Below are 23,596 nucleotides of genomic sequence, written 5' to 3'. Positions count from 1 at the left end.
CCTTCTTACTTCTACATCATTTTGAATAGTCTCCCTGTCTGGAAAGTTGCCATGCACTGCTGCTGCTCAGACTGCTAGGCTTTTCGGCATTCCTGTGACAACACCCTCTCACGGCTGAAAATAATTTCTCCAAAGAACTCTCCAGCCATCGTCTCTTGGCCTTCTAGCTGTATTCAAAAATAGAGCTAGCGTTTCTGTATTTCATTTTGAAACCAGATCACCGGTGAGTCGGCTTGCGAAGGAAGCAAGGCTGAATAGCTAATAGCACTGCATTAGAGGGAGACTCCCAGTACGATGGCACCGGAATAGAGCGCTGGAACAGGGGCAGCTCAGGGAGCGCCGAGCCTGCCCTCGTCATCTGCGGCACCCAAACCCTCCTGCGTCCGGGGTGCCTCAGAGCAAGCACGGGGTATGGGGGTAACTGCCCTTCCGCCCGCAGGGCTTGGTGTCACGAGGTCCGAGGACTATCTTACGTCTCCTTTGCTCAGAGCTTTTGATGCAGAGTGCCCTCAGTTCCACATCCCTTTCCCCGTCAGGCTGCATGGCTCAGAGTTCAGGCAAGAGAGGGGTACAGATAGGGAAAGGAGCCGGCTGGCTGAAATTTAACCCGTGTCAGACAGAAGAAAGACTAGCAAAAGCGATGATGGCAAGATCCTCCCCTGCCTCTGTAACTGAGGCCTCTCATTCTGCATTTCTTAACAGATTTTTATGATCTTCAAAGTTAATGAATTCCTCCTACTCTAATGTAAATAGACACATGTACATTTTTTCCTTAGCCTTCTTTTGCTACGATATCAAAACTTTCTTTCTCACCTAAAATAACCTTGTTATTAACCTTGTGTGTAATAGATACCCATTTGTGAAATCTTATCTCACTGTTCAGGAATATAAAACACTAAAACCATTCAAAATAATCTCTCATCATGCTAGCACTTCCAAAACTGCATGCAATATTACTGCTTCTAAAGCCACAGAACTAAAAAAGAAATGCAAAAGGTTTTGATATCAAATTTCTAAAGAGATATTCTGAACAGTTGACTGCATCTGAATTCCTACAGAAATGGGATTAAATTAAACCTTGTGTGTGTATATATAAATATATATAAAATCAATTATATTTTCATATTAAGCAAATATGAAAATTCTAAATTAGTAGTGAGGAAACAGAAAATGCTCTATATGGAAACCAACCCAAAAATTTGATTAGAAACACCAAGTAGTATGTATCAGAAATGAAAGGGAGAGAAACATGGGGGAAAAAAAAAAGAAAAGGAAAGATTTTATATTTATGCTATGCATACAGGCTGAGTGTCATTCATCGAAATAACATCCACAGGACCTTGAGAGTTTAAGTCTATTTCTATACAAGGTATTGTCTTTATGGTTTCAAAATTCCCAGTGCGCTATCCACCTGAGGAAACCAGATTTGATTTTCCTCCTTGACCTCCTCCCCCCCCCTTTTTTTTTCTTTTTTTAAGTAAATTGGGGGCTTTTGTCAAAATTGCCTGCTCTAGTTAAATGTTAAGTGAAGGCTATGGAATTAGGGTTTTATGAGAGGGCCTATTCCCTTTACCTCCTTCTAGCCTACACAGGTCAAAAACCCTTGCAGGGCCTTGCTAAAAGCTTTGCCAACATGTCTGGCCAGAAGGGCAGCACAAACAAGCGCGTGCCTTCAACCCCAGCCGGACAACAGCAGGCACCGTGCCGCGGCACTGCCCGAACCCAGCCGGAGGCTCCACTCCTGCTGCCAGTTTAGAGCTGCTCCACGTAATCTTCCGCGTTCAGTAGCCCTCAGCAACTCGCCACCACGTAGCAAGGTTTTTAACAGCTTGAACCAAATGAATGGTATATTCCGAAGACATGGGTTTACAAGAGAAAAACTGATGCAAGCTGACTAAGTACCTTGCATTCATGTTACTTTTACATGAACTGATTCACAGACTGTGCAAGCAAAGCTACCTCTGCAGCTGTTCACTTCAGCGCAGCACCACTACACAGTTACTTAGGCCAAAAAAAAAAAATGGATTTGCACCTCTTGTGATCAAAACACCGCACATGGAATTTGGGTAAGGAGAATGTTTTTAAAAAAAAGGAAAAAAAAGCAAGAATAAAGACTTTGGTCAGGTCATCACCATGAATACTGTTGACTGCCTGTAGAACACATCACGTGATTTTTAATTACAAGAAGCGGTCAAGACAATCTTATCCAGTAACACTTTAGCAATCTGAGTTTTAAAGTTCAGAAAACAACAGAAGGATTTCAGTCAGCTTAAGAAAAAGAATCTAATATAATAAAGTGCTCAAATGCTTCTTTTGTGTATAGAGCTGGCACTTGCAGATCCTTTAAGAGGGCTCTGAAAAGGACTCTGTGCAGATCAGCCTCGTTCCGTAACAATATAGGGCTGTGCCATACACCAGCTCTTCCTGGTGGCACTGCGATGCCCAGCAGCTTCCTGCACACACTGGTACCTTTGTCTGGGTGTTTGTTAGTAGTATTTGTTTTTGTATAAATCTTTGGTTACAATTTCTAAGAGTTTTTTTTAAAAAAACTGCCCAGACGTTCATAAGAGTTATAAGCCATGATACTACTTCCTGCAAAGAATAATCTCCCCAGCTCAGTAGTGCGGTCAAGCACAACGTAGGGTTAAGAGCACCTCCCCTCTTACGGAGGGTTTGTCACCCCACCTACCGCCCTCTGCAACCCGCCGCCAGACGTGAGCAGAGGTTCACAGGGCAGGGAGCACGCTGAAGCGTGCCGCCCTCTTCGCACAACCCCGTCCATCGGGATACCCTCTGCAGGCCTCGTCAGTTCACTGCTTCAGGACAACGGTGTCTCCCCGACACGGAGGACGTTCAGAAGAATAATCTGCCAGTACTTGCGTGCCTAGCTTCAAAGGCACACGTTCAGAAGATGGGGGCCCGAAGCACCCGCGGCACCTCGGCACGCGGCTCCACCGTTCCCGGCCGGCGGTGCGCGTCCCAGCAGCCGCCCACGTCCCGGCAGCCGCCCACGTGGGCACGCTCGTAGCGGCTGGGCCGTTTCGGAGGGGACATCACGGTCCAGAGCAGCAGAGCGGCAGCGCTGGAGAAGCGCCGCTGCTTTCCCTGCGAGCAGCGGTCACTGCGCACACAGCCCCCGCCGCTGCGTGGCCCCTGCCGCGCGCTGGGCCTCCGCACCGAGCACACAGGCCTATTTCTGGTGACAACATTCGGGACGGAGAAAAGTCAGATTTCAGAAAAAGCTACCAAAATTGATTTTCAAACTTTTTAAAAAATAAAGTTGACTTAATGAACACATCTCTGCCCAATTTCCTTCCACAAGCACAGGAAACAAAATTAGAGTGAATTTATTCTAGTACTAAATATCTTACAACCAACTTCTCTTTAAAATGGTTCCAGAAGACTTGGATTTTTTGTTTTTATTTCCCTCTCATTGAGATCTTCTACTGATTTTTCTACTTGCACATGTTGATGTGTATTCACACCTTTCAGCAGTTTTATAGCATTATATAAGGTTAGAAGTTCTTTTATATAAAAGTATTGTTTTGACTTTATAAAGTTTAAACAGATAACTAGATTTCTTACTGAATACCTTTTACAGAGGGTATGCTGGAATAACCCACACAAGAGAAATTTTCTTACTGCAGAAAGTTTGGTGGAAGATAAAAAGTGTCATGTACTCAAAAATATACACTCTCAGGATCAACCTTTTCATTTTATCTTATATATCTTTCTAAATAAAAACATTTTAAAGATACCTATACATACTAATTTTTACTATCAGCCTACAGTTTTCTGCATGTAACAGGGTAAAAGTTGCCTTAAGAAAATCAGATTCAAAAAAGGTAATTATTTAAAAAAAAATCTAGTTTAGTTTTTTATATTTAGCGGAAAATATTTAATTTCATTGGTGTGTTAAGATGATTCTCCCCAAGCACTGCGTGTACTAGAAGGGATCTCTCTGAAGGCCAACGTATCAGCTCAGATCCACCTGTTTTTGCGGCGGATAGAGCGAAGTGTTTGCGCACAGATTTTCGGAAGAGTCGCTGCCCCCTCTGCCGACTGAGGCGCTGCTCTCACAGACACCGCGGCGCCTCCCGCCTCGGCTGCGGCTGTTCCCTTCCCTCCCCTCAGGAGCCCGCGCGCGTCTGCCTGGTGACGCGATGAGGACGCTCGTGCTGCGCAAAGCGGGAAGGCGCCGGCGAAAAGCAGCGGCGTCGCCAGCGGCCGCCCGCCGTCCCGTCAGAGCCCTTCACCTCAAGGGCGCCGAAACGCTCTGTGCGCGGTCCCCGCGTAAAACGCCCAGCTCACGGCGGAAAGAGCCCGCTCCCCGGGCGGGCGAGGGGCGCCTCCCCCGCCGCGGCCGCTGCTCTCCGGCGGCGCGTCGCGCTTTCCGCGGAGCACGAGCCGCCCCGCCCGCCCGCCCCTTCTTTTTCCGCAGCAATTAGATCTGTACTAACAATGATTTGACTCTTACTATTCCAATACCACTAACAAACTCCTGGCTTTCCTTCCACGCAGTGTGCTTCCTCTTTGCCCATAAACATGATTTTGAGCATAACACCACTGTTATGCTTCACAAAGGTTACTGTAGTTAGATAGGGAAAGCAGTGCTTGGTACAGACATGGTCTTTCAGAGCAATTAAACTAAAGATTAATTTCTGAGCTTGCAAAACAATCCTCAGCCTACTCCTGACCTATCGATCTGTAATTAAGCCATTACTGCGATCAGCCGGTATCTTATCTTGTTGCAAGGTGCAAACGATGCAACCCTATCTCTGTACAAAGCGTGGACATCTAGCCGAGGATTTTTGAGAGGGGAGAACAACATTCATCATCACCCAGGCTCAGGCTGCATTAGTCACTTTTTTATATGCCGCACAGCTGTTGATTCAGATTTGCTGGGAGCCCAGATCTGTAGCTACAGGTGTTTGCAGAACTAGCTTTAAGTTAAGAGAGTTAATCACTCTTGCCCTGAAACACTCTTCATACAGTGGCCCATCCAGGTCCATGCAGTGCCCTATCGTCAGCACACAAACACACACTTACTTTGTTCCCTCCTCCAAAACAAACGAAAGCTCTCCTTTTTCATTACATGCTATACTAACTCTACAAGATTACTGCCATTTTAATGCAACTCAGCTTCAGTAACAGCTGAGTAACATCATTTACATTATTTCCAGAAAAGCTTGCAACTAACCCATTCAATTTATATAATGAAAATTTGCCTTAAACATAAACACAGTGCTTTATGGCCAAAGCTACAAAATGTTTTTACTCAGTGTCAGTTATAATAAAATTCCAAAAATATTTACCACCTACATGAGTGAAATGGGATAGCAAATATTGCAGGATGATGTTACATACAGAAGACTGCTTGCTATTTTGGGAAATGGGTTAAAGCCCAACTGATCTTTCACAGATTTAAGACATGTTGTTAATAGCCACAGTAACCTTTCTATGCACTTTTAATGATATAAAAAGCTCCATTTGCTGCCTTTTCAGAGGTGGTTCTCCCTGCAGTGCTGCATAGCATTTAGGACAACAGAATGCATGCAAAATGCTTCTGGCAGATAAATAAATTATTGCTTCAAAAGATTATTTACAGTTGTAGGGAAAAAGTTCATGAATTCTTTTGCTACTCACCGAGGTTACAGTGAAAGAGTGGTTCAGATGAATATGCTACTTTGTGTTAGTATCTGGTTTGTGGACAGATGTGACTACTTGAAGAAGGTCACTAAAGCATAACTAAGAAAAACATGCCTACTGTTACTAGGTTTTTACTTGATACTCATGGAGCCAACATCATTACTGAAAAGACTGAAAACTTATTCCAGGAGCATATATAGAAAAGTATATTTTGAAAAGTAAAGTGGACAGTAACAGAATATTGATCTTAAGTTGATAACCAAAATCTAAAAATATTTAAAATATTTATGAAATCTGATCAAATCTGAAAATAGGGGCTTAGAACAGGTCATCCCATGAGGAAGAAGCAGAAGTGAAGATAATATGCCCTAGAAAGCTGTCAGACTGGGATCTTGCTAAAGGAAAGCAAATTGAACTACACTGGCATAGGCATCAACAGCCTTTGAAGTCACTCTTTTTTCTGCATTTAAATCATTTTATATCCTTAGCTATTCCTCTAAAGCAAAACTATTCAAAACATTGTCACCTTAACTCCCAATAACTGGTAGGCTCATCTCTGTAAAATTTCAGTTTGAGAAGACCAAGCATGACACGTGCAATAGGTTCAACTTTTTCCATCGTTCCTGTAAACATGAGGCAATCAAACAAATGGCAATCTGGAAACATTCAAGCCTACAGAGGCAAAAGCCTTAAATCCTGTTGAACAACTTGCTACTGCATTAATTCAGCTTCTTAGCAATACCAGAAGGTGTCAGCCAAGGGCTTCCACCAAATGTTCCAAAAAACCTCGTTGTACAGAAATCCTTATTTCCTGAATGAGCAAATTCACCTAACATCTCTCCATAACACCAGTGTTTGGAATGTAAGTCCAGATGACAATAATTCCATAAAAGGATCTCAGTGTTAAAGACAAGATGTTGCAAGTTTCTAACAATTTGTATCAAGAAGTTTTATTTTGTATTTTTCTATAACCCTAACAATGTTAACATGCTTCATTCATTATTTCAGGTCAGAAGTCTATTCAAATGCCAATCTTCAACTAGATATATACTGGTCTTTTACTTATCTTTCAGTTTACAAGACTGGTTTCCTCCAGTTACTTTAACACACAGTGAGGTTTTTTTGATTGTTTGTTTCTTTCAAGGTACCTCTGACTGTATTATTCCCTTATCCCACTGTTACCTGTTTGATCATTTGCTGGCTGCTTGCCATGCTTCTGCACCACACACTGCTCATTTAACCTAAAGAAAATGGCCAGTTTAAGTGTATTTTATTATCCAGATATACTATGTTAATACTGTTTCAAATGTCAAACAGGAAGAGATAACAAGTCACCATGGTGGGAGAGGAGAAATGGACACAACAAGTACTTTCTCCCATGCCCTAAGGGAAAGATCTGCTCCACTACCTGTATTGCACCTTCTGCAAGTCAGCCTCTCAGAAGTACAGGTATACCTGAAGCATTCCTACCCCCACTAAAGCTTGGAAATTGAAGAAAGCACTAAGCAACACCAGAACAGGGTGAAAATTTGTCTTTGTTGTTGACTGTTCAATTCCCATACATTTTTCTGCTAACAAGAAAACTGTGCAGCTAAAGAAGTAGCATTCAAATGGTCTTCTGTCTTACAAAAGAAAACTTTGGCCATCAGGTAACAAGTGCCAAAGCTAATTTCAAAGGCAATGCTTGCAATGCAATGCAGTAATTGGGCATTGTCATTACCTTCACAGTACTGGTAAGATTTCAAATGGATGTAATTTCTCACCAAGCTACCAGTACTTCTGCATCTCAAACCTGAGTATTAAGCTGTTTGCCCAACTCTTCATGCATAACCTGTTTCCCCATAAGAGTATAGCAAAATGAGACAAAACCCATGCAGTCTCAAGCTGATCATTTCCAAGGCACCACTGTTTGGATTTCTCAGTCAGTGAGTTAAATTTGCCCGTACTGAAATATAAAAAGCTAAATATCTCAATAAGACTTTAATTATTACATTATTTCCCATGCTACGAAAATCTCATCTCTCAATTTCTGTACAGAAGCAACATGCAGCAAAATTATTACATATGCAAATGTATGTAAATGAGGTATTAGAACAAATCTAATCTGTGGTTTCGGGATGACATTTTGCCCTTCTATTTCAAGTACAAATCAGGAGACCAGGAATGGAACAATACCACAACCTGAAAATATTTTGTGTGCAGAGGACTATTAAGCATCTACTCTCTTATGCCACAAAGTACTCACTGTCCTGAATTCCTACTGGGAGCAGAGCAGCTCAGTATCACACAGAGGTAGGCTCATCCAGTGCTCAGTATTTTCAGGAACCATACAGACATGAGTTAATGCTTACAACACCAATTTATTTAAAAATGAAATTAAATTATTTCTACAGTTCTCCAGCTTCTGCTTTGTTCTCTTATCAGACTACTTCACCCTTTGACCCAATCTGAACAGCTGCCCCAGATTTAACTCTGTTCTCCTCATAAAAAAATAGTGCTGTAAAGATATAGAAGAGATTTTATTATGCATTTTGTTAGTATGGTAAGAGAACTTCTGAACAGTATCAAAATACAAGTAGCTGTTTGACTTGGTTATCCAGGGAACACTATTTCACTGACTCTTGATGGTATCCTAAGGGCTTTGTAGAATGGAGAAGAAATAAGATTATCTCCGAAACATCACAGTATCTACATACAAAGCATCAGGAGATCAAAAGCAAACTAATCCAAACAAACATAACCCCCTCTATAGGGTTAATTAAATACTTTGAGATTAAGCTCCCAAGCTTCCTGGCAGGGTGGTCAGTATGGGGGATGTGATGGGGTTACTAAAAAAAAAAAAAAAAAAAAAAAAAAAAAAAAAAAAAAAAAGTATCAGTGCAGATAACCAGGAGACAGTTGAAAACTGACCCTGCCGCAGGAAATCAAAAATCTGTGGCACTCCAGAAAGCCTGGATCTGGTATAACTTAGTGAAAGAGATATCAAACTGCAGATATAATAAAAATGCAATCAAAATTATAAAATTGTGCCCAACACATGAACAAAGAAAATATTTCAGGTTGGCTCATATAGCTGAAACAAGAACACCATCAAAAACACATGAACAGAAGATGGAGGAAAGTTAGTTGATGGCTTTCAGAATTTTAAACATTTAGAGCTTTTGAATAGCTATGATACAAGAAAATTAGTACTGTATCTACTTAGCCTTTTTTCTTGGTAAGATCTTCCACATAGAACTTACGAGTATTAAACAGGAATGAGAACATTTTTTCTTTTATAAGGGGACATCAAAGAACAGGTTCAAAGACTTGCTTCAAGTCTTTCCCAGCCTGAGAAGCCTGGACTTTTAGGGTCGGCCCCTTCAGGTGTGGCCTCAGTTTAAGCATACTAGAAATCTTAGACTTTTGTTTTCATTTTTTTCCATTAACCTCTTCAATATGGCCACGCCAATAAAGATGTGGGTTTTCTTCTTCCTCCAAACTTTATTTTAAACACAGCACTTAGTGGTAAAAAATGTAACAGTTTGCATGCCAGCACAGCCAACTGAGCAAGCAAATTAGTCATAAACATTAATAAGGCTCAGAACAGCATTTATGTAGGCAAAGTCAAGAATAAAAATAATTAGCATGCAGCTCAGACCCAGACAGAAGGATGAAACCTAGGGCTCAACTCCACAAAATCTGGAAGATTCGGAAACACCCAGATGTGCCTTTAAAGGTCTTAAGTTTCAGTAATAGGGACTTAAGCTTCAACAGTAGGTTCTGCACAAAGCGCTTGGGCTCCTGCTCATCCAAGCTTCACAAAAACATTTGCAACAGGTAAAGTTCCTGCCATATTGATAAGAATAAGCACTGACAATTTCACAGCAGCCTGCAAAGGCTTTTATAAGCATTTTAATGATTTTTGCTCTAATAAAACATAACTGAAAGCTAATTTCTCAGTGGTTCAAGACTGCCAACTGTATTCCTATGTCTGCTGTCCAGGCAGCAAAATCTTTTGCAGTTAACGGCAAACCTGAGACTCAAACATAGACACTGAACAGCATTATTTAGTAGCTACAGTATGCAGAACTAGCTAACAGAAAACATTGCCACTAATTTCAAAACATACCATACTGCAGTAATAATACCATTAAAGGAGAAACAAAGTGTCCATTACTTTTTCTAAATGACAGAAATTTGAACCCTGCAAGGAAAAAAAAATGAAGGGAAGCGAAAGCAGATCAGAAATTTCTGCCACAGCAGCAGTTCCAAATCAGAGCAAAAGAGATGAATGCTTGGGCTACAGGGAAGGAAGGAGGAATTCAAGATAGCCTGTTTTTTTCTACAAATTTCTACAAGCGAAATTCTACTTATTCTACTCTACAGAGCAGAAGATGTTTTTGATTTCTGTGCAGCTACTTTTTGGTTTTCATTGTTTTTAGGTGATCTGAAAGAATCCAGCAGGATTTTGAGAAGCATACATAATAGGAATAATAAATAGGACAGGACTGTTGCATTCCTGAAGTGTTTATATGGATTATACCTGAATGTATGAATTCTGATTTTCCAGAATGTGCTGTAGAAAGCAATCCCAAATTTGAAAAGAGGAACTACAGGACTCAGAAGAGTTAAGGAAAAATGAAAGGTAGTACGTCCTGAAGCAGCATGTGCACTCTGGATCATGTGATAGAGAGGGGCTATGCCACAGTGCATTAACCTGATTTTTGCAGCTTCCATCAGCCCTGAGAAAAAGGGTTCCCACACTGCATGCACACACCACAGATACATGTACCACCATGAAGGAGAGTGTGCACACTGCTAGGACACCTCCCTCTTCCTCAAACGCACTGGGGGGGGTTGTGGCTATCTCTTTAAAATTCACTTGCAAGAGTGGTTTGTAAGCAAGCTACATTCGTATACCAAATACTCCATTTTGATGTTCCAAAGATTTTAGAAAGAGGCATTTATATGCAGGTACATCAGAAATTTTAGCCATCTCTGACATTTGCTTTGCTGAAAGCCAAGCTTATAGTCATAAACTGTGGACGTACACTCCATACACAAACCAGAAACATTAGTTTGCTGGTCCAACAGTTTCATGGTCTGCCCTCCCCCCTGTTGCATCCATCAGTTTGTTATACCAAGGGAAAAATCTTCTAGGACGAAATCTAAATTTGGGGTCAGCTCAGATATACTACAAAGGCTGTACAAGGCTTTTCCAACAAACAAAAATACACAAATTAGAATCATAGAATCAGTAAGGTTGGCAGGGACCTCTGGAGATCATCTAGTCCAACCTCCCCGCTCAGCAGGATCACCTAGAGCATGGTAGACAGGGTGGCATCCAGGCGGGCTTTGAATATCCCCAGAGAACGAGACTCCACGACCTCTCTGGGCAACCTGTTCCAGTGCTGCGTCACCTGCACAGTGAAGAAATTCCCCCTTAGGTTCAGGCAGAACTTCCTGTGGTTCAGTTTGTGCCCACTGCCTCTTGTCCTGTCACATGGGACAACTGAAAAGAGTTTGGCCCCGTCCCCTTGACACCCTCCCTTCAGGGACTTACACACATTGATAAGATCCCCCCTCAGTCTTCTCTTCCCCAGGCTGAACAGGCCCAGCTCTCGCAGCCATTCCGCATAGGGCAGGTGCTCCAGCCCTCTGATCATCTTCGTAGCCCTACGCTGGACTCTCTCCGGTAGCTCCATGTCTCTCTTGTCCTGGGGAGCCCAGAACTGGACGCAGTACTCGAGATGAGGCCTCACCAGGGCTGAGGAGAGGGACAGGATCACCTCCCTCGACCTGCTGGCAACACTCTTCCTAATGCACCCCAGGAGACCATTGGCCTTCCTGGCCACAAGGGCAAGACATTAGACAGGGTGTACTTCCCCAAACTGTGACCTGAACCAATGCAGCGTTTCCTCAGGTATAGCCCTTCAGACCTGGAGCATATGCCTTTCACTATCTGCCAGAAAAATGGTGCCACACACAAATACAAAAAACAGCTGGTAACTCAGGAAACTCTACAGAAGACCATCTGGACATGAAAGTTTCTGGATGATTTAGCCTCCTCACATGTTTCAATGATGCTACCACAGAGTCTCAAAGTGAAAAATATAACCTTCATTCTACCTGGATGAACAGCCTGTTTCAGCACAAGAACATGAATCCCTAAGGGCTTTTGTTATTTTCTAAATTAAGGTAATTGTCAGTATGCCCACTCCACAGGAATCAAAAGACCAGGTTCCTTCCTGAGTTTCAGAAGTGGTGACTCCGTTCTTTTACTGAGCTAAATATGTAGAGAACCTATGTTGCTTCTAGGGCTTCTTGCACGTCTCACCAGGCAACCGAATGTCTGCCTTTAGATTTCTGCTAACCATTACCTACCAAAATACCCAGAATTCACCTTAACCTTCATTTTTATGAAGAATCATTTTGTTTAACTGGCCTGTATTTCAAGACAGTGCTAACCTTCAAAAGGTACAATCAGTAGAGACATAAATTAGCATGCTAAAATAGCAGTAGTACTGAAAAAAGGTAGCAATATGCTACACAGAGGATAATGTAGCAGCAAAAAAAATCTCAAAATGAGATGTTTTCACCAGGTTCAATTAACTGACAGTGTTATTAGATATAGAAGTCAAGCAAATGGTTATTCTAGACAGATGAAGGAAAGAACCAACTATGTATCTGGTAGCTTTAAAATAGGCTTTCAAGCCTAAGGAAGAGAACACAAAACTAACAGTTAAAACACACTCAAACGAGTAATATACAATAATTGACCTTGCAATGAAGCAGGAGCTTTTCTAAAGAGACAATTCATCACCTGTCATAGACAGGCTCCCTCTGCCTCTTGGATGTACAGCATCCAAATGTAATACAGGCATAAGGTGATAGTAGATAGCTTCCCACTGCACTCTCTCCCTAGATCCTGTCGCAACCTATCCTCAATGCCTTGAGCCAAAGAATTTCTTCTCCTGCAATAGCCACCTGGAAGCATGCAGAGCTCCGGGAACACAGGACAGCTTTCATGTTCTGAACTGCGGTGCCCAGCTGCGTCGTGTGGGGACCCAGCCCTGGTCTGTTCTTCCTGGGAGCACACTCCATGCAGGCAAAACGGTCAGCGGCTCCACCACAAACCTCTAGCAAGCCTCCACAGCGTCGGGGCAGAATAGCATCTGTTCCACCAGTATCTGAAATATCCCCAAGAGAAAAGACCTTCCTTCTGATATAGTTCACATCACAATTTCAAAACCAGGAGTTTTCTTAAGCAATGAAAAAAAAATTTTTCTCCTAATCTTGTTCTAGGAAAACAAAATTATTTGTTCTGTCTTAAACCAAAAAACATGCACACAGCCCAGAAAATACCAGCCCAAATTGTTAGAATTCCGCAAAGTTACAGTTATTCAAAAATTTAGTGTTAAAGTGGGGAAGGCTAGACAAATTGAAACAGACTACAAGCTACAAACCCAGCTTATAAGAGAAGAACATCTAATGTCTAAAATGCCTAAACAACTTTCTTAATTTGGAAAAAGAGGACTTTTCATGCTGTTATTGAGAAATTCTTAGAAGGATTACAAAATGCTGTTTAAGGGTTTAAGGCTTTGGGAAGGAAGAATTGGACTCAAAATAAAAAGAGAGGAAAATAATTCCAGATACCGGTCCCTTATAATATGGCTTAATCTATTCTTATCACATATTTTGAACCAATTTCATCTTTAAGTTTAGAACATAATTTTTAAAATTCGTGATTTAAAAGTTCTATAACGATACTACTGTCATATACAGTTCAAGGAATGTGGAATGAGAGCTTTAAGGCAGCAATATAACATGTAGATATTTTTCCAAGGTCACTGTCAACTCTACTTGTAGGATATATTTTGCTTTCCCTACCGGAAATCCTTGATCAGCCACCAGTCTGCCCCTTTCCTTTCAAATAGGCACAAAGAGAAAAAGCCTTAACAGCCCCCTCTCCAAGTCATACGCCGTACCAGCTGAGGACATGCCAGAGAAAGCAACAAGTCTCACATCCACCTTTTCACTAAAGCTACCACTTGGTTAAGCAGCAAAAAGCCACCTTGCATAGAGGGCACTACTCAATACAGTTTCTCAATAGAAAGAGCAGTCACAATTGCTGCTTCTCAGTCATCAAAGGTCAGATCTACCAGTAAGAGGTTCTTAAATATGTTTTTACACACAGCAGATACTATAGCAGAATACAGTTACTATCAAAAAAAAAAAAAAAAAAAAAAAAAAAAAAAAAAAAAAACCAGTCATTCCTGCCAAGTGATCCAAGTCAGCTAGGTGAGTGATATATTTTATCAGACTAGTTGGGAGAAAGGCAACTTTCTTCAGGTCTTTCCCCAGATGCCTATCTAATATTCTTAAGACCAATGAATCTCCCTGCTCATACATGAAATAAAGAAACTACAGTTTTAAATGGTCAAATCAAAGACAGGCTGTCATGCTTCATAAATTCAAGTTGCTCATTTTGTGTATGAAAGCTGAAAACTTAACCTTCCCCAAAATTCACCTGAAACAAAGATCACAAGTCCACTCAATGAAAAGAGAGCCAGCAAGCAAATAACCTCAAAGCTAGTAAGAGGCCTCTTTTTGATATGATTCAACTGCAAAGTTAACCCAACCAAGGAGAACACACATTTTTCACATCTATTTTATTACTATTTTTATTCCTTTAATTGTTGGCAGAAAATGAAAACCTCAGATACAGATCCAGGCAGACTCTTTCATTGCTCCTCCCAAGAGGAATCCCTAGTCAACTGATAGATCTCATTCCTTAGAATGGAATTGTAATTAATGCTAATACTTTGTAATTACTAGCTATAACTGCAAGATATGCTAATTTATGGATGAATATCAGGGAAATGCATTGAAAGCAGAATACATTGTACTGTAAAATACCAGGAAAAAAACGTGCTGGCTGTTCAGATTTGAAGTATTTTGAAGTGAACTGCAAGGAGGAGAAAAACAACATGCAACAATGGAACAACCTTGCTGTGCAGGCTAGCTAAGACAACCTATGAAAGACTAAAGGGATCTTATTCATACTTAATCTGTTGTCATCCAAAGAAACTGAAATTTCTCTATGAGAAAGTTTTTTTTTTTTTTTTTTTTGTTTGTTTTTAATGCAAGTTTGTTCTATTTAAGCTTCAGCTTACCTTAACTGAAAAATACATGAATGTGCTGCAGGATAGAATTAGCCGACAGCTTACTTAAGCAGTATATTACAGCAGAGCACATCAGAGTACACTTACATAAACAAAAGACTGCTTGGTCAAATTCTTTATTTCCGCCAGCATTCTAAGTTTTTTCAGAACACACAAAATCTGAACTTCAGAAAAAAACACCACATTTTCTAAAGAAATCAGTCAGATGACTCTAATAATCTTTGTGATAATCAGGTTCTAACCTTGTAGGCTTACAGGTAGAAGTGGGTTCAGTATTGTACTTAACATGAAATCCCCTCTCCAGACCAGCAAATTCCATGCTCTGTAATGGAGCAACCTAGTATCTGAATACAAAATGATCAAAACGTACAAGCAAAAGCACAGACTGAAAGAGTACTGTTCAAGGTTTCCCAAGTTTCCCAGCTATAAAAGCAGAACAGAGATCATTACACTGATTTTCAATATTTGAAAATCTTGTTTAAAGCGGCTGTCAAGATTCAGCTCTGTAAAAAAAAGAAGAAAAAAAAAGAAAAAACACACACACAAAGAATGACAAGAGTCAAAAAATGCTGGTGAATTTTTCAGCAGTAAGCTCAACTTCTGACCCTCATGTACTAGCTGGTCCTCACTATTGACAAGAGATATTTTCCAGAATTACAGATTGTAACATTATTATAGTGAATCAATTATGCATCTACTTGGTTCAGCATTTCATTCTTTTTATACTCTTTTAATTGAAGCATGATTAAAAACAACTCAGTTTCACAGTCTTTCCTATCTTTATCAAAGAGCTTATCCCCCAATGAATAAGCCTGCAAAGCTTTCTAGGAAAAACCGGTTATAACTTGAGTTAAATCAGGAAGCTAGTTTTTCAGAAGGAGCACTTCAACTAAATTGATCTGAGAAAGACAACAGATAAGACAAATACTGCTTCTTGGTATCATCAATGAACCAACATACCTAGCTTTGCAACAGCACATATATTAACACGCCGCAGAACACAAAGCTTTTTCCACACAGGCTAGACAAACTCAGAGAAACAGCAGTGAATCCAGATCCACGTGGCAGCCTTGCTGACCTAAATCAGATTCAGTCAACCAGGCAATGCAGTTCAGTCTCATGCTAGATTTAGTATTATCATAGCCTCTCAGCCTAAAATATCCACAACTCTAACCACTCAAACTAGAAGTCCTCATTTTTATAAAATACACAATAAAATGAGAGGAAGAAAAAAAAGTCATTTAAGTAAATACAAGGTGTTGTTGCAGCAAACAGTTGATAGCAAGGGCTACTCCAGCTGCTACTCTTCCCATCATTCCTTTTTTGCCTGTGATGCACCATCCTACTAACCTAATGCACCTCAAGAGTAGTACTCTCATTTCAGTAATCAAATATTTACAAAATAAACCAGCTGCCATGTGAGAAAATGGCTAATGCTGGAATCTTTTTACGCACTTTCCTTCACCACTGAAGAATCTTTTGAACACAGTAGCAGAAGTGTTTGCTGAAAGAAACTTGCTTTTAGGAACAAGATTCAAAAGATTCAAGAAAACATACAAGTAGATGATAAAGACCAAAGGTAAATCTAAGTAACTTACTGCTGCTGCTGAGGCATCCTCTCCACCTACATAGATAGAAGAAGCTATCTCCATCACAGACAAGTTGGAGGGAGCATCAGTAGTAGATGATGATCTGGGCCGACCTGATTGAGTATCTTGGGCAGACCTCCTGTTGATCTGTGGGCTTCCTTTTGGAGGGTCCATCTTGCCCCGCCTGCTGTGCAGGCTTGTCCCTCTCTTCATTTTAGGTGGCACTCTGATTTGCTGAAGCACTCGATTCAGAGCTGTGGGGTGGGTGGAGACACCATCAATTTCAGCACAGGCGCTTTGGCTTTCCAAATCCATTTCAGTCTCCAGATCAGCCTGAGCTTGCTGAACATCATGGGGAGAAACTGAGGACCTCCTGCGCTGGTGCTGGAAAAGGTGCTTCAAGCCTTGACCAATCACATTAATGTTCTCCAAAGCATTATGTGTTATTTTGGATAATTTTTGCTCTGATTCATGCTGTTTTTTGGTCTCTTGATCTTGGGATTTGCCTCCAGGATCAGGGTCATCACACATCTGCTCACTGCCAGAAGGCTCCATTGATGACACCCAAAAGGTCTATTTGAATATTCATACATAAATAGGTCCCCTGCTTTTAAAAGGCTTGTGTTTGTTTTAAAAATGCCAAGATTGTCAGCCAATTAGGTGTGCAATTGCTTCAAGAGTGACTACACATGCAGCTGTGCCACGGTGATCTCATGCTTATCTAATGTTAAACAAAAGAGCCATTATTATACATCCATGCAGAAAGTAGTGGGTTAAAAAAATTCAATGCACAAAACATGCCATTAATACCACAAAATACATCAGTTTTCCAAGCATCCTTCAATCATGGCATTAGTTGCATCTAGGCTGTATGCAGATGCCAAAGCTTGCACGGGACAACTCATCTACTGCCTAGGAAAAGAAGCCCAGTGTGCAAAGTGCGTAGGGAAGCAAGAAAGGCAAAAATGCTCGCCTAAAAGCAGGAAGCAAGGAAAAGACAGTTTTGTTTTAAGACTGGAGCCCATAATAATATCTAGGAGAACATGAGGTTAGGCTTCTATAGATCAATTAAGGCATACCATGTTACTCTTTTGCAGAATTAATTTTGCTTCTTTTGCCTCAAAGATTTGATCTTGTACTTCAAGCATAATGGCTGCTCTACCTACCTGATTTTCCTCTGGAATGCCTAACTTTACAGTATTTCATACATGCAAAAAAACCCAGAACATTTCCAAATCAGTTATGTTTTTCCAAATAGTTAGAAATGGCTCTTTACTGCCAGTTTCCCCTAATGGCACTGGCAACTAGATTTGATAATTTCTCTTCAAGCAAGAATAGGCAAGTGCAAAAGTTTCAATAGGCATAACCTTGTCCACAGTTCTCGGGGTGGGGGTGGGGGAAAAATGTCTTTTAAGAAGTAGATTAAGTGACAGACCTGAAAGGGGAGCAGTAGCAGCACCATGTATCTGTAGCTCAACCTCTAACAGAGGGAAATCATGTAGTTTTTCCGCAGAAGATCTCAACCTCACCTCTCACACCAGTCTGGGCTCAGACACGGATTGGTTATATTACCTTGCAGCTGAGCACTTACATAGCAACACATTACTGGAGAAGTGCAGCAAAGGAAAAAGGAAGGAAAGACACAGTATCTGGAAGAGTTTCACATCTGCACCATGAAATCACATGCTCGGAAGCTGATCGTTGTTTTTTTTTGCAGGAAAAAGCTCTGATTAGGCTTCTATAAATATAGAACCCAGATCACAGAGGTCCACCTCAATCTTGGCAAAAGGCAGCCTGAGCTTTAAAAATCTATTTTATTTAAAATGCAACATGTTTGGGACGCAAGCACATTCATTTCTATCTTAAAACAGCTGCAGAAGCATAATGTATTGAGGTTACAATTAGAGAGCTCTCAATTTGTGCACCTGATGCCTAACACAACAGATGAAGTAGATATTCCAAAACACTGTCTAAATTTGCATCCAAAAAAATCAGAAGAGCTGCCTCACTCTTTTTTTTTTTCCAAATGTCTTGGCTATCAGCCAGAAGAGAGATGAAATTTAACACTTACAGAAAACAAAATACTGGAATATGTATTTTTATTCCATTGTCTCAATGTATTGACCAGTTTAATGAAAAAACACATTAAAAGCAAAGTAATAAATGTAGCCCAGAAAAATGAAGGTATTTCCCCCAATTCATGTAGAAGTTCCGTGGCAGAATCAGAAATGTCTAGCAGTCAACATTTTATCTTTACATATTTAACATACTTTCTCAAATTACTTCAGTGCCTTTAAAACTAGTACCTTCCTTGGACTTTCAAGCTCTCTTATTTTTAATATAGCTTTTAGTTTTTCTAATGTAAGAGTCTTTCCAGAAAGCTGAAGTGTAGGTCTCCACAATATAGTTCAGGGAAAAAGTCTCACTGGCTAAACAGCAGAAGTCCCAGAATTATTTGCTGTATAAAAGACAACTTGACAGCTGACCCATGACTGCCTTTGTTTTAGCAATTCCTTTGGTATTTATTTTTCTCAGCTGTACTTTTCTATCCAGATTATCACTGGTAATAGCGATGATCTTAAAGAACATCACTTCAGTGTAACTGCAGTTCCATGCATTATTTTGATGGAAACCATTAACCTGCCTTGATTAGCCCTTCTCTTATACATATACTAATCTGATACAAATCAGGCTAAAGTTAATTCAAAACCAAGTCACTACTATCCCTGTGTATTCTGTGACTGATCTCTGAAACTATACTGACTTGTATCTTTAAAAGGCTCCTATAGGAGCTTTGTGAATGTCTGTCCATTCATATTTCCCTTTGAATAAAACTGTTGTGGGTCTGAAAAAGCTTTTCAAATTTCATTTCTGGTGTAAAATTCCTTAAAACTATTAATTTATCCTAGTGTCTACTTTAAGGGAAAAAACTTTACTCAGAAATGAATCAGCAAAATTAATTAGCACATTTATTTGCATTAGTATTCAAGTTTTGCGCTTGTTTTTTCCATTTATAACAACCTTTACATTCTTTGTTTGAGAGAGGAAATCAGATAGAGTATCTCATAGCATAAAGGTCAGGAACACACATTTCTGATTCCTATGAGAAGACAGTACATCAGAGATAAAATTAATAATTCCATACAATCTCACATAGCAGAAGATGCTATAATATTATTACATCCCAAAACACGTTTATATAGTGCTCCATTTTGCAACTATTTCATAGCAGCGTGAATATATAAACTAGTACTTGCCTCCATCAGTTGCCCTTAAGCATTGCTGACATACAGGGATCCCTCTGCTGAGCCAAACTGCAAAAGAAATTGGACATGAGATGCAGATCTTGGAAAGGGGAGAGAAGATATACATAGACAGCACAAAACATCTTCTACCTTTTTTATTTAAATGCAACTGCCCTGGAAACTAGACTATTTTAAGCTCTCAAATAGCTGGAAGAATACAAATATAATTGAAGTTAAACCAGAACCTTATAGGATTAATTGCAAAGTTCTTGTGAAAGAATGCTTTCTCCTAGGATTTATGGCCACCAGTACGTGCCAAAAGCACAGCTAGTTTTCTGGCTACAGCCTGCAAGGACACACTGGTCTGCACAAATTTATTTTCTCCTATTTATTCATTCAAATATTCTAGGCACAGATTAAGCAGCTTTGCTCTTGTTTATCTGGGGCTCACCTACCACGACATATGAACTGTGAGCACTCTGAAACACGACCACCTTGCGCTCGTTTGACCACGGCACTTGCGCAAGTGCCTCCGCAGCCTCAGCTGAACTGTGATGAGGCGGAACGGCCCCCTTGGCAAGGGGGCCCCAAAGCCACCGCGGCCTCCGCCGAACCACCACCACCACAGCACCCTTCCCGCCGACAGGCGCCCGACAAGCGCTGTGCTCTTCTGGCGCGCCGAACCCCTTCCACCTGCGAGAAGGAAACCTTGAGTCACACTTCTAAAGCAGAACCAGCCTAAGGGATCCAAAAGTTTGAGTGCAGCCTATGCAAACCATACCACGCCCAACGTCCCCGTTTGGCTTTGCTCCGTTTTCCTAAAGGAGAGAGAAGCGTATTTCGAGGGCAGCTGGTGATCCCCCTGCTGTTTCTGACAGGCCAAAGGTAAGGACGAACGCTCGCTGCAGCAATACCGTTAGAAGATGACAACGGGGCAGCTGACAACAGATAAACTGACAGCATTTCTCTAGCCAAACGTGGGAGAGTTCGATACTATTTTGAAACACAGCTAAATCACCCTGATTTTCTGAAGGTGATTAGTCGCTGATTAGTTCTTCAGGAGTGACACAAGCTTCGAAGCCATGCTTGCCTATTAGTTCTTCATTTGGGGAGATCTGATCCTTGGCACTCTGGTAAGACCAAAATAAACACTGTAGTACTTTTTTTCCTTTGTTGTTGTTGTTAAATGAATACTTTCTATAGGCAAATAAAACACAATGTATCAATAACTAACCAGAATCTAAAACACTTTGGTAACCTTTCTGAAGGCAAAATTTTTAGTAATGATCTAGAAATGAACTATGGAAATAGCTAGATCCTTAATGCTTTAAATTTTGTGTAAGGGATTTAATAGTAATTTGAGCTCTTTGAGATGAATGCAACATCATAACTAAAACCTTCAATCACCCTCAAACACTGAATTAGGCAATCAGTTAAAGCTTCCAAAAGGATGCCTTAAATATAAGGAAACTCATCAGAATCAAACTGTTCTGGGCAGTTCCAGCAAAGCGGAAAGAATAAAGTGGTGAGTACAAAGCACTGGCGCAGGGCACAGAAGCACAGAATAACCTGAATAGCTATTCTTCTTAAAGCAGTTTGTATTTCAGGGCTCTTATCCATATTTATTATGTTTTACTGCAGAATAAAAACGAAGCAAGTTTCAGAACACATTAGCACTCAGTGGAGTGCTACAAAACACTACATAACTGGGAAATTTTGGCTATTACATATCTCAGATTCCCATCTCCAGGATGACAGTGGAGAGAAAATGTTAATTATAACCATTTAAGTAGGATACTAGAATGCGAAGAAGGAAGTGATGACAGCAAATTTGAAGACATTAGGAAAAAAGTAATATAGGGAAGATGAATGAAAGTATTTTTGAAAAAAGGTCCTGACAGAATAAACTACAACAGTGTGAGTAGAGAATTAGGCACAGCGCGTAAAGCATCATTAACGTGCGAGGTACCGCTAACAAATTCTGCCAGGTAGGTCTTTATAGACATGTCCCATGACAATATAAAATTCTGTAGGTCAATAGATGCTTCTGACTCGACTCAGTTTCCAGCCTTTACACTGCACAGTCCGTGATCCACAGCCCCCATGGACTGGCTTTGAGACATAAGGTCATGACAGCTACTCACATTTCCCTCTTCATGAATCAGAGGCTTCACTAATAAATACAAATCATTTCTCATTTTCTGTCAGAAACTCCATTTATTCTTCTGAATTTTGTAAAACTACTGTGCTGCTTTGATTGAAACGTCTCCATTCCTTGTACTGCTGAAGAACAGACAAAACCTTAGCCATCTTATGTTTTTATGAATGACCCCTACTGCAGTCATTTAATTAGCATGAATGCTACACATATGTATTAGAGAGAATTTGGAGGGAGGACAGAAATAAATTGAGTATTGCTGGTGTTGGTTTGCTCCAGACTACAGGAACATCTACAGCAAAAGACAGTTACTTTCCATTCTTTCTTTATAATCATTTCCCTCAAACACTACATAATACGAAAATTTCAACAATTTGTCAGGTATTTAAGATCAAGGTCAGAAGTCAAAAAAAGACCTTGGCCCGTTAAGACTGTTTAATTATATTCAAGTAAATGTTGACTCTAAAGGAATTTCCTTCAAAAATAGTTACTTTCAAGTAAAATGAATTCTGAAAAAACCATTGAAACACAGCTCGACTGACATTTGAAGTGTGAGTACTTAGAATCATAGAATCAGTAAGGTTGGAAGGGACCTCTGGAGATCATCTAGTCCAACCTCCCCGCTCAGCAGGGTCACCTAGAGCATGGTAGATAGGGTTGCATCCAGGCAGGCTTTGAGTATCTCCAGAGAAGGAGACTCCACGACCTCTCTGGGCAACCTGTTCCAGTGCTGCGTCACCTGCACAGTGAAGAAATTCCCCCTTAGGTTCAGACGGAACTTCCTGTGCTTCAATTTCTGCCCATTGCCTCTTGTCCTGTCACATGGGACAACTGAAAAGAGTTTGGCCCTGTCCCCTTGACACCCTCCCTTCAGGTACTTGTACACATTGATCAGATCCCCCCTCAGTCTGCTCTTCCCCAGGCTGAACAGGTCCAGCTCTTGCAGCCGTTCCTCACAGGGCAGATGCTCCAGCCCTCTGATCATCTTCGTAGCCCTACGCTGGACTCTCTCCAGTAGCTCCATGTCTCTCTTGTCCTGGAGAGCCCAGAACTGGACGCAGTACTCGAGATGAGGCCTCACCAGGGCTGAGGAGAGGGGCAGGATCACCTTCCTCAACCTGCTGGCAACAGTCTGCTTAATGCACCCCAGGAGACCATTGGCCTTCCTGGCCACAAGGGCACATTGCTGGCTCATGGTCAACTTGTCATCCACCAGCACTCCCAGGTGCTTCTCTGCAGAGCTGCTCTCCAGAAGGTCACCCCCCAGCTTGTACCGGTGCCTAGGGTTATCCTTCCCTAGGTGCAGGACTCTGCACTTGCCCTTGTGGAACCTCAGGAGGTTCCCCTCCGCCCAGCTCTCCGGCCTGTCCAGGTCTCTCTGAATGGCAGCACAGCCCTCAGCTGTATCAGCCACTCCTCCCAGCTTGGTATCATTGCTGAGGAGGCACTCTGTCCCCTCATCCAGGTCATTGATGAAGCAGTTGAACAGGATGGGACCCAGTACTGAGCCCTGGGGGACACCACTAGCCACAGGCCTCCAACTAGACTCCACGCCACCGATGACAACCCTCTGAGCTCTGCCTTTCAGCCAGTTCTCAATCCACCTCACTGTCCACTCATCTAACCCACACCTCCTGAGCTTCTCTAGGAGGATGTTAGGGGAGACGGTGTCAAAAGCCTTGCTGAAGTCAAGGTACACAACATCCACTGCTCTCCCCTCATCTACCCAGCCAGTCATTCCACCACAGAAGGCTATCAGATTGGTTAAGCAGGATTTCCCCCGGTGAA

General features: G+C 41.2%; 1 protein-coding gene across 4 annotated transcripts in view; it reads right to left on the bottom strand.

Moving 5' to 3' along the window:
• TMCC1 (transmembrane and coiled-coil domain family 1) overlaps positions 1–23,596 on the bottom strand; it is a 118,521-nt gene that overhangs the window by 79,160 nt on the left and 15,765 nt on the right. For 2 of the 4 annotated variants that reach the window (XM_062585166.1, XM_062585167.1), the window contains exon 3: positions 19,663–19,719. In XM_062585166.1, coding sequence (XP_062441150.1) covers positions 19,663–19,668 — 6 coding nt within the window. In that variant the 5' untranslated portion in view covers positions 19,669–19,719. Of the gene's footprint in view, positions 1–16,414; positions 17,123–19,662; positions 19,720–20,105; positions 20,315–23,596 lie in introns of those variants that run through there. The other 2 variants (XM_062585168.1, XM_062585161.1) reach the window with 2 other exon arrangements.

The sequence above is a fragment of the Rhea pennata genome, chromosome 12 (genome assembly GCF_028389875.1).
Source record: "Rhea pennata isolate bPtePen1 chromosome 12, bPtePen1.pri, whole genome shotgun sequence".
Classification (NCBI taxonomy): Eukaryota; Metazoa; Chordata; class Aves; order Rheiformes; family Rheidae; genus Rhea; species Rhea pennata.
This window is presented reverse-complemented; position numbering and strand designations above follow the sequence as displayed.